The following is a 14,001-nucleotide window of genomic DNA, read 5'->3' on the forward strand; positions in this document are numbered from 1 at the left end:
TTAAATGTAGAAGAGAAAGAAGGGGGCAGAGGCGATATTTAAAGTAATAATGACTTAGATTTTTCTAGAACTAACAGAAGATATTCAGGTTCAGTGAAATGAAATTCAATGAAAGTAGGATAGGTTTTTAAAAAAAATACAGATATGGGGTGCACACAATATGGCTGGCTCAATTGGTGGAGCATGTCCTTCTTGACCTGAGTTATGGGTTCAAGCCCCATGTTGTGTGTAGGAATTTGTTAAAAATACTGAAATTTAAATTAAAAAAATTCAGATCTAAACATATCAGAGTCAAAATGCAGAAAGTAAAATCAAGTAGAAGGGCGCCTGGGTGGCTCAGTGGGTTAAGCCGCTGCCTTCAGCTCAGGTCATGATCTCAGGGTCCTGGGATCAAGTCCCACATCGGGCTCTCTGCTCGGCAGGGAGCCTGCTTCCTCCTCTCTCTCTGCCTGCCTCTCTTCCTGCCTCTCTGCCTACTTGTGATCTCTCTCTGTCAAATAAATAAATAAATAAAAAATCAAATAGAAAATGTTAACAGCATCCATCTAAAAGAAAACAACAGAGGCACTTGGGTGGCTCAGTTAGTTAAGTGTCGAACTCTATCTCCTTTTTAAAAAGATTTTATTTATTTATTTGCTAGAGAAAGAGCACATGAGAGTACAAGCAGGAGGAGCAGTAGGCAGAGGGAGAAGCAGGCTCCCTGCCAAGCATGGAGCCTGATGTGGGACTTAATCCAACTCTTGATCTTAGCTCAGGTCTTGATCTCAGGGTCATAAGTTCAAGCCCTGTGTTGGGCTTCACCTCCTTGCTGGGTGTGGAGCCTACTTAAAAAAATTTTTTTAAATAAAAAATAAATAAAAGAAGATAGTCATGGGTCCCTTGGTAAGATGGATAACTTATTTGGCAATAGTTGAAACTATGGCCATAAATCAGTGGCAAGATTCCTTCAGTATGCCAAAAGAAAGTAATTAACTGCCAACAAAGAATTCTTTACATGACAAAAATATTCTTCCAGAATGAAAACAGAAAAGACATTTAATGACAAACCAAAAGGGAGAGTTTGCTTCCAAGCTACATTTTAAGGTTCTTCTTTAGGCTGAAGAAAAGTTATCCCGGGAAGAAACACAAAGATGCAACAAGGAATGAAAAGCCAAGAATATGGGTTAGCTTAAATGACTGTATAAAGCAAAAATATCAGCTTGTGGGGCTTAAAATATGGAAAGAACCCAGGTGTCCATCAACAGATGAATGAATAAAGAAGATATGTTATATATATCTACATGTAGATATATATATAGGAATATTATGCAGCCATCAAAAATGAAATCTAACCATTTGCAATGACATGGATAGAACTAGAGAGTATTATGCTAGGTGTAATAAGTCAATCAGAGAAAGACGATTATCATATGATCTCACTGATACGTGGAATTTGAGAAACAAGGCAGAGGGTCATAGGGGAAGAGAGGAAAAAATGAAAAAAGAAGAAACCAGAGAGGGAGACAAAGCATAAGAGACTCTTAATCTTAGGAAACAAACTGGGGGTTGTTTGAGTGGAGGTGGGTGGGAGGGATGGGATTGCTGGGGGATGGACACTGGGGAGGGTATGTATTGTGGTGAGTGCTGTGTATTGTATAAGACTGATGATTCACAGACTTGTACCCCTGAAACAAATTATACATTATATGTTGATGATAATAATAATAATAATAATGATAACAAAAGAACAGGTATGGCAGCCTCCAGTTGATGACCAAAACTGAAGAGAGCTTCTTGCCACAGTTTACTATGAGGTGATAATCTGCAGTGACAACCTCTGTAAGAAAAATCAAACCCAAAGAAAGAAATAATAAAGAAAAGAGGAGAAACCAATGAAACATAAAAGGAATAGAGAAAATCAATGAAGCCAACTTAGTTTGAAAAGATCAACAAATTTGAAAGCCTTAAAAAGAAAGGAAAACAACAACAAAAATTTCATAAGCTTTTTTCTAGAATAATTATACTAATTAAGATCCAACAAGAAATTGCTTAGTAATTTGAATAGAAGTTTAAAGAGTTATTGACTATAACAGGAGATTGAACTGGGTGGAGGTGGGTGACGATTGACTAATAAGAAGTAAAAAGAACTCTAAAAAATACAAGAAGAGCAGATTTAAAGAGCATCCATTAATCCCCAGAGCTGAGACAGAATACCTAAAGAAGAGATAGGTCTGGGAGACAACTCCTTTCAGAGCTGAAATCCAGACTTCTCTGGAGGGAGTGAAGTCATATTTTATTGAATGGCACAGAAGTGTGCTCTGTGTGTACATCAGAACTCCCAAGAAACTGTGAAGTTGACATCTGGAACACTGCAAGTAAACCATTCTCAAAGAGGTTCCATGCCAGTGGCATTTCACTGCAAAGCTACTTTGGCTGGAGGATTATGGGGGAAGGAAGGTTATACCAAGAGAACTGCTCACAGGGAGGTCCCATGTACTGCAGGCCCCTGGAAACTGCTAGAACTGGTTGGTGCAGAAACCATGTGCTACTAGGAATGTGTTCTGCAGGAGACTGTTGAGCTGCTGAAGGCACTAAGTTACAGAAGCCTGTTGTAGGAGCAAAGTCCTCTTCTGCAGTACTCTGCTTGTGTACTGGAACCAGGAAGAGAAACATTTTCCTCCTCCAGTGTTTCTTTTGTGCTGTCTACTGACAAAATGTAACATGGTGCCAGCTGGCAAAGAAGAAAAATTTATAGGGTCCAACTCTATCATTGCAGAGCAGGTGATGTAGTTTTTATTTTGAGCTGAGAAGCAATTAATTGATATTGCTGATCAAGAAAAAAAGAGCAAAGACACATGAGCAAAATCTGGAATCAATGTGAAACCACTATAGACTCTGCAATAAATGGATTGTAAAATGATATTATGAATAACTTTACAAGTTACTAGAAAGATACAAGTTACTAGAACTGACTCAAGAAGAAATAGAAGATCCGTGTTGACATATGAAAAGTACAGACAAGAATTAGTCATTTTAAATCTTCCCAAATAAAAAAGTTCAGTTCCAGATGTTTCACTGATGAAGTCTATCAATATTTAAGGAAGAAAAAATGCTGATCCTTCATAGTCTCTTTCTGAGAATAGTAGAGCAAGGGAAACTTTCTAACCGATTTGGTTATAAAGTGGTATTGTCTTAATAAAATCGGTTATAAAGTGGTATTGTATTAATAACAAAGCAAGCCTAAAACATAAAAAGAAAAGACAACTATAGACCACTATTCAATATGAACATAGAGGCAGTATCCTAAATGAAATATTAGCAAACCAATCCAACAAAATATAAAAATATTAAAAGGTTTGCTCACCATGATCAACTGAGATTTATTCCTGGAATGCAAATTTAGTTTAACAGGAGAAAATTGATTTAATACACTGTATTAATAGAATAATATGATCTCAATAGAGAAAAAAGCCTATCACAAAATCCAACTCCCATTCTTATTTGTTGTTGACGATTTTTAAATTATTTATTTATTTATTTATTAGGATTTTATTTATTTATGTGACAGAAAGAGACAGAAAGAGAACACAAGCTGGGGGAGCAGGAGAGGAAGAAGCAGGCTTCCGCCGAGCAGGGAGCCTGGGGCAGGGCTCAATCCCAGGACCCTGGGATCCTGACCTGAGCCAAAGGCAGATGCTTAATGACTGAGCCACCCAGGCGCCCCTCACTAAGAATATTCTTGAATGGCTAATAAACATACAAAAAGATGCTCAACATTAGTTATGAGGAAAATGCAAAATAATATAGCAGTGAGATACCAGTACACACCAGCTAGAACTGATATATTCCAGAGGTTGACTGTACCATGTGTTAGTGAAGATGTGAAAAAATTGAAACCTTATACATTACCGATGGAATGTAAAACAGTACAACTACTTTGAAAAATAAAAACAGAATGTACTAGTCATAAAGAAAATATTGATAGTTGACTTTTTTTTTTTTTTTTTTAAGATCTTATTAGAGTGCGAATGTGCATGCATGGGGGGGGTGGGGGAGGTGCAGAGGGAGAGGGAGAAGCAGGTTCCCTGCTGAGCAGGGAGCAGGAGGCGGGGCTTGATCCCAGGACCGGGGATCATGACCTGACTGAGCCACCCAGGTACCCCAAAGTTGACTACTTTAAAAGTAAGAATTTCTGTTTAGCAAAAGATTAAGCAGGCAAGCTACAGAACGGAAATGATCTTTGCAACACATGTAACAAACAAAAGGCTCAAATTCAAAAAATATACAGAACCCCTACAAATCAATTAGAAAAAGACAACCCTACAGAAACATGAGCAAAAGATCTGGAAGTCATTTTACAAAAGGGAATTTCAAATGTTTAATAAAAATATTAGGAATATTAGGGTTACATAACGAGAGCATGTGGGACGGGAGGTATTGTTTGAGCCTGTCTGGAAAATACAATCTGCCATACCCTGATTACACTGCTTTTTTTTTTTGACTTGGTCATTTTCTCCAGTCCCTACGAAAGGACCAACTTTTTATTTTCTTTCCTGCCATTCTTCCTTCTTTCTCTTTCTTTCTTCCATTCTTCCTTCCTTCCTTTCCTTTCTTCCTCCCTCTCTCCCTTTCTTTTTCTCTCTCCCTTCTTTCCTTCCTTCCTTTGTTCCTTCCTTCTCTCCTTTTCTCTCTCCCTTTTTTCTTCGTCCCTTCCTTCTCTCTCTCTCTCTCTCTTTCTTTCTCTCTCTCTCCCTTCCTTCCTTCCTTTTCTTTCTTTCTCTTTTCCTTTAGTCTTTTCTCTTCCCCTGCCTCCCTCCCTCCCTCCCTCCCTCCCTTTCTTTCTTTCTCTCTCTCTCTCTTTTTTCTTTTTTCTTCTTTTCTTTTCTTTCTTTCCAAAAGTGAACTCCTTGTTTGGGAAGCTTCTGAATAAGTGAATCTTTGAAAAAGAGGATTTGATTCTCAGTAAATGAAGCCAAAACCCAGGTACTCAAAACCAGTGGCCAGAGAATAGATTGAAGAGGTAGGTAGAGGGCTAGATAGGGTGCTTGGAAATAGTTCTGTAACTGCAGCCTTTTCTCTTGTAGATAAAGAATCCTGTGAACAGGCTTCTGAAGTCAGTGAAGCACAAACTACAGATAGTGATGAAATAGTGACACCGGTATCTCTGAAATGTCCTAAGGCAGTAAGTACACCAGGGTAATCATTGAGTGTGAGACAAGGTTGTAAATAATGATATTGTGTATAACAGCCACATAGGTGAAAATAATTAATTTTATTTATTTATTTTTTTAAAGATTTTATTTATTTATTTGTCAGAGCGCACAAGCAGGGGGAGAGGCAGGCAGAGGGAGAAGCAAGCTCCCTGCTGAGCAAGGAGCTCACGTGGGACTCCATCCCAGGACCTGGGACCATGACCTGAGCTGAAGGCAGACACATAACCAACTGAGCCATCCAGGCACCCCAATGATGCAATTTTAATGAACCTGATGGGAAATTAAATTTATTTAGTTAAATTTACATTGTGAATGAATAGAAGTCTCTTGATACAGTCTCTGATGAAAGGATCACTATCTTGGTTTGGTATAAATGAGGACTTGCTTAAATAATTCTCCTTTATTTGGATCCCTTGCCTGCCTCCTTCACTGTGTGCTACAATTCATCTCCAGCCTGAGTGATGCCCATTTCCTCAATCCACCCAAGGAGAGCAGGTTTACCTTGGTAGGAAGAGGCTGGAAAAGAGGAAAGGATTACTTGTGGAAAAGCTCAGCAAGATCATTCCATTTCTGAAGTTTTTGACCTAATCTTTAAAACCTGAAATTGGCTGGGGCACCTGGGTGGTTCAGTGGGTGAAGCATCTGTCTTCAGCTTAGGTCATGATCCCAGGGTTCTAGGGTCGAGCCCTGCATTGGGGTCTCTGCTTTGAGTCTACTTCTTTCTCTGCCTCTGCTCTGTCTGCCCCCGCCCCCCTCCTTGTGCTCTTGCACTCGCTCGCTCTCTCTCTCTCTCTCTCTCTATCGCGCGCGCGCGCACACGCGCGCGCAGACAAGTAAATAAATAAATAAAATCTTTCTTTAAAAATAAAATAAGGGGCACCTGGGTGGCTCAGTGGGTTAAGCCTCTGCCTTCAGCTCAGGTCATGATCTCAGGGTCTTGGGATCGAGCCCCACATCAGGCTCTCTGCTCAGGGAAGCCTGCTTCCCCACCCCCGTCTCCCCCACCCCCGCCTCTGCCTGCCTCTCTGCCTACTTGTGATCTCTGTCAAATAAATAAAATCTTTTACAAAAACAAAAATAAAATAAAACCTGAAATTGCAATTATTTATTAAACATTACAGCCTCAGATCTCTTGTGGAACTAACTGGGGATACACACACACACACACACACAGATAGATAGAGAGAGAGATATAGATATTTAACTAAATATATACAGATATATTTAACAATCATTGTATTAGAATCTTGTGGGGTTACAAGTGAGGTAGGAAACAATCTCTCTGTTGATCCACTGGAATGCTCCCTGACACATTTGTAGGTGCTCAATAAATATTTGTTGAATGAGTAGCTGAATGAAAGATTGAAATTTGATTGAGGATTACAAACTTCATTAGAAACAATATAAGTGTAGTGTGACCTAGAATCAAGTGGTTAGATTATGTGATAGAAACTCTTAAGGTTTGTGAGGATTCAGAAAAGTGAAATCATTCCTGCTTTTGTAGAGGTTGGAAAACTCTTGAAAGTTGGAACTTGTACTGAGGATTTTTAGGCAACTAAAGTATGTTGGAGTGGGGAGAAGCCACTCAAAATCAGCAATTAAGATAGCAAATACTTAAGTCTATTTTCTTCTGAACTTTTATCTTTCGTATCTTTCTTCAGCCATTACATAATTAATATCTTGAGAAATGCTTATAAGATGGATCAGAGCCATGAGATGTTGGAACAGGAGTATAACACCTTTGAGATCATGAAGGAGAGGAAGATTAATTAATGTGTCCAGGATATAGATATACTTAGCAAAAGAGCTGATCTCCAGCCAAAGTTTCTAAATCAAGCCACCTCTCAGATGAACCTGAAAAGCAGTCAGCTGGTCAGAAAGTTTTTGAACTACACTCAGACATTACATTTAAAATATTATTCAGAATTAGAGGCTCTTAAATAAGATCTCTTTCTGGAAAAACCTTGTGGACCCAAGAATGCTATTTGAGAAACTAAATATGAAAACCGAGCTTACTTGGGTGCCTGGGTGGCTCAGTCGGTTAAGCATCTGACTCTTGGTTTCAGCTCAAGTCATGATCTCAGGGTCGTGAGACTGAGCCCACGTCGGGCTCTGTGCTAAGTGCAGAGTCTGCCTGAGGTTCTCTCTCTCCTTCTCCCTCTGCTCTCCCCCCTACTCACACACTCTTTCTCTAAAATAAATAAATAAAAATTAAAATAAAAAAAAATTGCAACAGTGGGATTAGGGAACTTTCTAGTGTGATGGTTCTGTATCTTGATTAGGGAGTTGATTACACACTTGCATATATTTGTCAAAACTGTACATTTAGGTTTTGTATTTTACTGTGTATAAACGATACATAAATGTTAAAAGTTAGAGGGACACCTTCCTTGGTGGCTCAGTTGGTTAAGCGTCTGAGCTTTGGCTCAAGTCATGATCTTGGGATGGAGCCCCACATTGGGCTCCCTGCTCAACGAGGAGCCGGCTTCTCCCTCTCCTTCTGCCCCTATACCCCCTCGCCCCCTGCTGTGTGCTCACATGCTCTATCTCAAATAAAGAAATAAAATCTTTTTTAAAAATTAAAAAATAAAAGTTAAACAGATTGTCAGGAACCACCTTAGGCAATGTGATTTAAGAGTGGCTCTTATGTTATTTAAATGTCAGTCACTATAAGAAATACATTTCCACATGTGCCCAGTATAATCATAGATAAACAAAAGCTTTGAGAAACAGGGCTTACCTTTATCATTTGCCATGAACTCCCCTGTTTTCTGTTCTATTCCATTTCATTCTATCCTAGCCTATCTTATTCTTTCACTTAAAAAAAAAATGCTAGTGAAACCCACCTAACTGACCCATAAATGTCAAAACCCACATTTTGGAAAACATGCTAGTTTTCACGTTGGGGATTTTAGGAGGGCTGTGCGAGGGCTGTTGAGAGGGCATCAAGTAGCTTTCAAGCGTCACCCAGGTTGTTCTGAAGTAGATCTGTTGAGAAACACTGCCTCCTGAGCTTCCTAGGAGAAGGCCCAGGAGCTCCGCCTGCTTCCTAAGAGAGGTGAAGGTGGGAGTGGGGGTAGATCTTTGAGAAGTGAGGGCATTGGCCTGGCAACCCAGAGGACAGGAGAGAACCCCCAGATGACAAGGGAGCACTGTGCCGGTTGGGGCCATCCCGGATTGACCCCTTACTAGTGTCATGACAGGACTTGCTGCCACACTGGGGAAAGGGAGGACTTCACATTGCCCTCAGCTTCTGACTTGAAACTCGAGAAATGTCTGCCCTCCCCCTGGTGTCTCTAATGCAAAAGGGACCCAGACACAGTCCAAAGAGAGGATGGTGGTTGTGGTAGCAACTGCAGTAGGGCTGGAAGGACTGGCATTGCCATGGAAGGACTGCTGGAGCAGCCTGCTCTGGGGCCAGCACTTGGGGGATGTAGGAAGCTCTGGGTAGCAGTTGACCAGTAAACTGAATCTCAAGGATATGGGAGATGGGGGCAACCCTCAAAGGTCCCCTCCCTCTACTGGAGCTCTGAGCTATTGCTCAGTAAACTTAACTTTGCTGCCCATCAAATTAAAAAAAAAAAAAAAAAAAAAAAGACTACGTTAGATGGAATATGGCTGTGATTGCTCTCTGAGGGAGTAACGTGTTCATTAGATGGAGTAGGAACACTAGGAGCATCGCTAACCTACAGGATAAATAAATACTTTCCTTGTCAGGGTTCGGAGAAGATGTGTATTGAAATCGTCTCCCTGGCCTTCTACCCAGAGGCCGAAGTGATGTGTGATGAAAATGTAAAGCAGGTGTATGTAGAGTACAAGTTCTACGGCCTACCCTTGTCAGAGACGGAGACCCCAGTGTCCCTGAGGAAGCCAAGGGCAGGAGAAGAGATCCACTTTCACTTCAGCAAAGGTAAGACATGCCTTGTGCTTGGCCGGGAGAGGAGTCTGAGGGGTCAGAACTGCTCTGCACTTCCACTGGGGTGGATGCAACCATTTTATTTATCAAAGTGATATATGCATATGGTTTTACTTAAGCTTTTTGTTTTTTATTATTTTTTAATTAAGTTTTTAATTTTTAATTCCAGTATAGTTAACATACAGCGTTGTATTAGTTTCGGGCATACAACATAGTGCTTCCACAACTGTAACATTACTTGGTGCTCATCAAGATGAGCATCCTGCTAATCCTCATCACCTATGTCCCCCGTGCCCCCTGGCCACCTCCCCTACAGTAACCTTCTGTTCTCTATACTGAGGAGTATGATTTTTTGGTTTGTCTTTTTGTTTTATTTCTTAAATTCCACACATAAGCAAAATTATGTGGTATTTGTCTTCCCCTGACTGACTGACGTCACTTAGTCTTATACTCTGTAGATCCATCCACGGTGGCTGCACCAGTTTGCATTCCCGCCAGCAGGGCAAGAGAGTTCCTTTTTCTCCCCATCCTTGCCAACACTTGTTTCTTGTTCTTTAGCCATTCTGACAGTTATGAGATGGTATCTTACTATGGTTTTGATTTGCGTCTCCCTGATAATGGGTGATTTTGAGCATCTTTTCCTGTGTCTGTTGGCCATCTGGATGTCTACTCTGGAGAATGTTCGTGTCTTCGGCCCCATTTTTAAATTAGTTTGTTTATTTTTTGAGTGTTGAGTTGTAGCAGTTCCTTGTGTATTTTGGATACTAACCCCATACCGGGTGTGTTGGTTGTAAATACCATCTTCCATTCAGTAGGTTGCCTTGTAGTTTTGTTGATTACTTCCTTCACTGTGCAGAAGATTTTTATTTTGATGTAGTTCCAGTGATTTATTTTTGCTTTTATTTCTCTTGCCTTAGGAGACATCTAGAAAGAAGTTGTTATGGCTGATGTATGAGAAATTACTGCCCATGCTCTCTTCTAGGATTTTTATAGTTTCAGGTCTCACATTTAAGTCTTTAATCCATTTTGAGTTTATTTGTGTGTATGATATAAGAAGGTGGGCCAGATTCACTCTTTATTTATTTTGGTGGGGCACGAGTTGGGGAGAGAGGAAGGCGGGAAGGGAGAAACAGAATCCCTGCTGAATGTACACCCTGATGCCAGGACCCCGGGATCATGACCTGAGCCGAAGGCAGACACTTAACCAACTGAGCCACCCAGGCACCCCAACCAGATTCACTCTTTAAAATGTAGCTGTTCTGTTTTCACAACACCGTTTGTTAGAGAAACGTTTTCCCATTGCATATTTTTGCCCTCCTTTGTCAAAAATTAATTGGTCATATAGTCGTGGGTTTGTTTCTGGACTCTCTGTTCTGTTCTGTTGATCTGTGTGTCTGTTTTTGTGCCAATACCATACTGTTTTGATTACTTTGACTTTGCAGTATAGCTTGAAATCTGGGAAATTATGATACTTCTAGCTTTGTTTTTCTTTCAAGGTCTTTTGTGGTTCCATACAAATTTTAGGAATATTTGTTCTAGTTCTGTGAAGAATGCTGTTGGTATTTTGGTAAGGATTGCATTAAATCTGTAGATTGCTTTGGTTAGTGTAGACATTTTAACAATATTTGTTCTTCCAATCAATGAGCATAGAATATCTTTCCATTTGTTTGTGTTACCCTCAATTTCATCATTGTTTTATAGTTTTCAAAGTACAGGTTTTCACCTCCTTGGTTAAGTTTATTCCTGGGTATTTTATTATATTTGTTGCAATTGTAAATGGGATTGCTTTCTTAATTTCTTTTTCTGTTGCTTTCATTATTACTGTATAGAAATGCAACCAGGGGTACATGGGTGGCTGAATCAGTTAAGTGTCTGACTCTTAATCCCACCTCAGGTCTTGATCTCAGGGTTGTGGTTTCAAGCCCAGTGTGGAGCCTACTTAAAATAAAAAATAATAATAATAAAGAAATGCAACAGACTTCTGTATATTGATTTTATATTCTATGACCTTACTAAATTCATTTATCAGTTCTAGTAGGTTTTTTTGGTAGAATCTTTAGGGTTTTCTATATATGGTATTATGCCATCCACAAAATAGTGAAAATTTTACTTCTTTCTTACCAGTTTGGATGCTTCTTATTCCTTTTTCTTATCTAATTGAGGGCTAGGACTTCTAGTACTGTGTTGAATAAAAACTTCCTCATCTTATTCCTGGTCTCAGGGGAAAGCTCTCAGTTTTTCACCATTAAGTATGTTAGCTCTTTCATATATGGCCTTAATTATGTTGAGGAATGTTCCCCTTTAAACCTACTTTCTTGAGGGGTTTTATCATGAATGGATATTGTACTTTGTCAAATGCTTTTCCTCCATTTATTGAAATGATCTCATTGATGTGTGATGTATCACATTGATTGATTTACAAATATTGAAATACCTTTGTATCCTGGAAATAAATCCCACTTGATCATCTAAAAGTATTGTTGGATTTGGTTGCTAATATTTGTTGAGGTTTGTTGCATCTATGTTTATCAGAGATAGTGGCCTATAGTTCTCTTTATCTGATTTTGGCTTCAGGGTAATGCCTGCCTCATAGAATGAGTTTTGAAGTTTTCCTGCCTCTTCTATTTTTTGGAATAATTTGAGAAGACTAGGTATTAACGCTTCTTCAGAAGCGTTTTTCTTTGGTGAAATTCACTTGTGAAGCTGTCTGGTCCTGGACTTTGAGAATTTTTTTGTTTCTGATTCAATTTCATTTCTGGTAATCGGTCTGTTCAAATTTTCTATTTCTTTCTGAATCAGTTTTGGGAGGCTATATGTTTCTAGGAATTTGCCCATTTCTTCTGGGTGGTCCTATCTGTTGGCATGTAATTCCTCATAATATTCTCTTATAGTCCTTTGAATTTCTGTGGTGTCAGTTGTTTTTTCTTCTCTCTAGCTAAGTAAGAGGCTGGAAAACATATGCTAATGTATTTGAGGATGCAGCGTTCCCATATATAAATAAGGAGGAAGGGAGAGGGTGGGTGTTGAGACAGGCACCTTGAGTTGAACCTGCTACAAAACTCAAACCTCTGCATGGCCATAAGAAATCAGTCTCCTGGGATTTTTCCAGCTTTAGAGTGGTGGGAGCACGTTTATCTTGGCACAACGGCAGAACAGCTTTCCAGGCAGATTGCAAGGCTTCTTTTTTATCAGGGTCAACTAACTTTTTCTTAAAGGGCCAGGTAGTAATTATTTTAGGCTTTGTGGACCAGATGGTTTCTGTCACAGCTATTCAGCTCTGTCACTGTAGTTGGAAAGCAACCATAGATAATATGTAAACAAATAGGTGTTGGCTGTATTCAGTAAAAACTTCATTTACCAAAACAGGTGGCCTGCCGTGAGCCCTCGATTGCCAATCTCTCTTTTCTGTCATGGTTTTATGTATGCCACTTATGAAGGTCTTAGTGCCCATATAGCAACAGTGTATGATTCTTCACTTTTCTCCTGTCTTATCCTTACTGCAGTGATAGACCTGGACCCACTGGAACAAAAAGGCCGAAGGCAGTTTCTGTTCGCCATGCTGAAGAAACAAGATCCAGAGCAAGGACGGTAAGCATCTGCATTCCACTTTGAAAGCAGGGACATATTATCCACCCAGGAATTCAGTTGGTTTTGCACTGATATTGAATATTCGAATAACTTCTTTTGTATTAACTTACTGGATGGATTTCTCATCTCCTTGAGGCTAATTCATGTTTGCAGCCACCTGATAAATTAGATGAATCTCATCAGTGTAGTTCCTCTCTCACCCGTGCCAGCCCCTGATGACACTGCTTTTGTGACAGCAAATACTTGAATACTGACAGTGCTCTGTAAGGAATGGACAAAACCCTTTGACATTCTCAGATAATTTATATCTCATACAATACCATTGCTAGCTTACCAAATATTACGTCTTTATGATAGTAATTTCATATTTAGTTTTTTTTTCTTTAAGATTTTATTTATTTGACAGACAGAGATCACAAGTAGGCAGAAAGGCAGGCAGGGGTGGTGGGAAGCAGGCTCCCCACCGAGCAGAGAGCCCGATGTGGGGCTCGATCCCAAGACCCTGGGATCATGACCTGAGCCAAAGGCAGAGGCTTTAACCGACTGAGCCACTCAGGCGCCCCCATATTTAATTTTTTTAAAGAAAACTCCCAGCATGGAGCCCAAGGCAAGGCTTAAACTCATGACCCAGAGATCTAGACCTGAGCTGAGATCAAGTGCTGGATGCTTCATTGACTGAGCCACCCAGGCCCCTACATGTTCAGACTTTTAAAATTATTTCTTTACAGGATTACTTTGACGTAATTGAAGTAAATTCAAGGTGTACTATCAATTTTAGGGACGTGTCCCTGTTATTCCTCTGGTGTGAAGAGGCCTCGATTTAGAAGCTCCCAATGAAATGCACAGGACATAGTTATACTAAGAAAATTATTCACCATTCAGCTGAAATTTGAAATTCAAATTTAAGTGGGCATCTCTTTGAATTTTTTTTTGCTTTTGGCAAGATCTAGCAATGTTGCCTCCTTTTAAAGTGTGTGGGTAAGAAATAATACAGGGCTGGTGTTTTAGCCCAATAAATTTGTTTAATTTGCATTTACTTTGTCTCCAGTTAGTCATAGAAAGGACCGAAGAAGGAGCCACAGAAATAAATAGTGTATCTGACTTCAGTGTCACTGTGTACTTAAACAGATAGAAGCTGACTGGTAACTTTTGAAAATGTAAAGCATTTTGTTTGTTTCCCTTCTGCCTCAATGTTGAATTTAGTTATTTTCCGTTTTTCTCTCAGCATTCCTAGAATACTTTCTTCCTTCATTTCCTTACAGTGGTAGCTTTTTCCCTTTTCTTTTTGTAACCTTCTATTCAATT

At 39.7% G+C, this 14,001-nt stretch overlaps 1 protein-coding gene across 3 annotated transcripts in view; it reads left to right on the top strand.

Annotated features, from left to right (window-relative positions):
* Positions 1–14,001, top strand: part of RPGRIP1 (RPGR interacting protein 1) — a 33,992-nt gene that overhangs the window by 14,512 nt on the left and 5,479 nt on the right. For all 3 annotated transcript variants that reach the window (XM_082736895.1, XM_082736896.1, XM_082736897.1), the window contains 3 exons: positions 5,064–5,161; positions 8,910–9,102; positions 12,612–12,696. In XM_082736895.1, coding sequence (XP_082593021.1) covers positions 5,064–5,161; positions 8,910–9,102; positions 12,612–12,696 — 376 coding nt within the window. The remainder of the gene's footprint in view (positions 1–5,063; positions 5,162–8,909; positions 9,103–12,611; positions 12,697–14,001) is intronic.

This window comes from Mustela nivalis, assembly GCF_964662115.1.
Source record: "Mustela nivalis genome assembly, chromosome: 6".
NCBI classification, from domain to species: Eukaryota; Metazoa; Chordata; class Mammalia; order Carnivora; family Mustelidae; genus Mustela; species Mustela nivalis.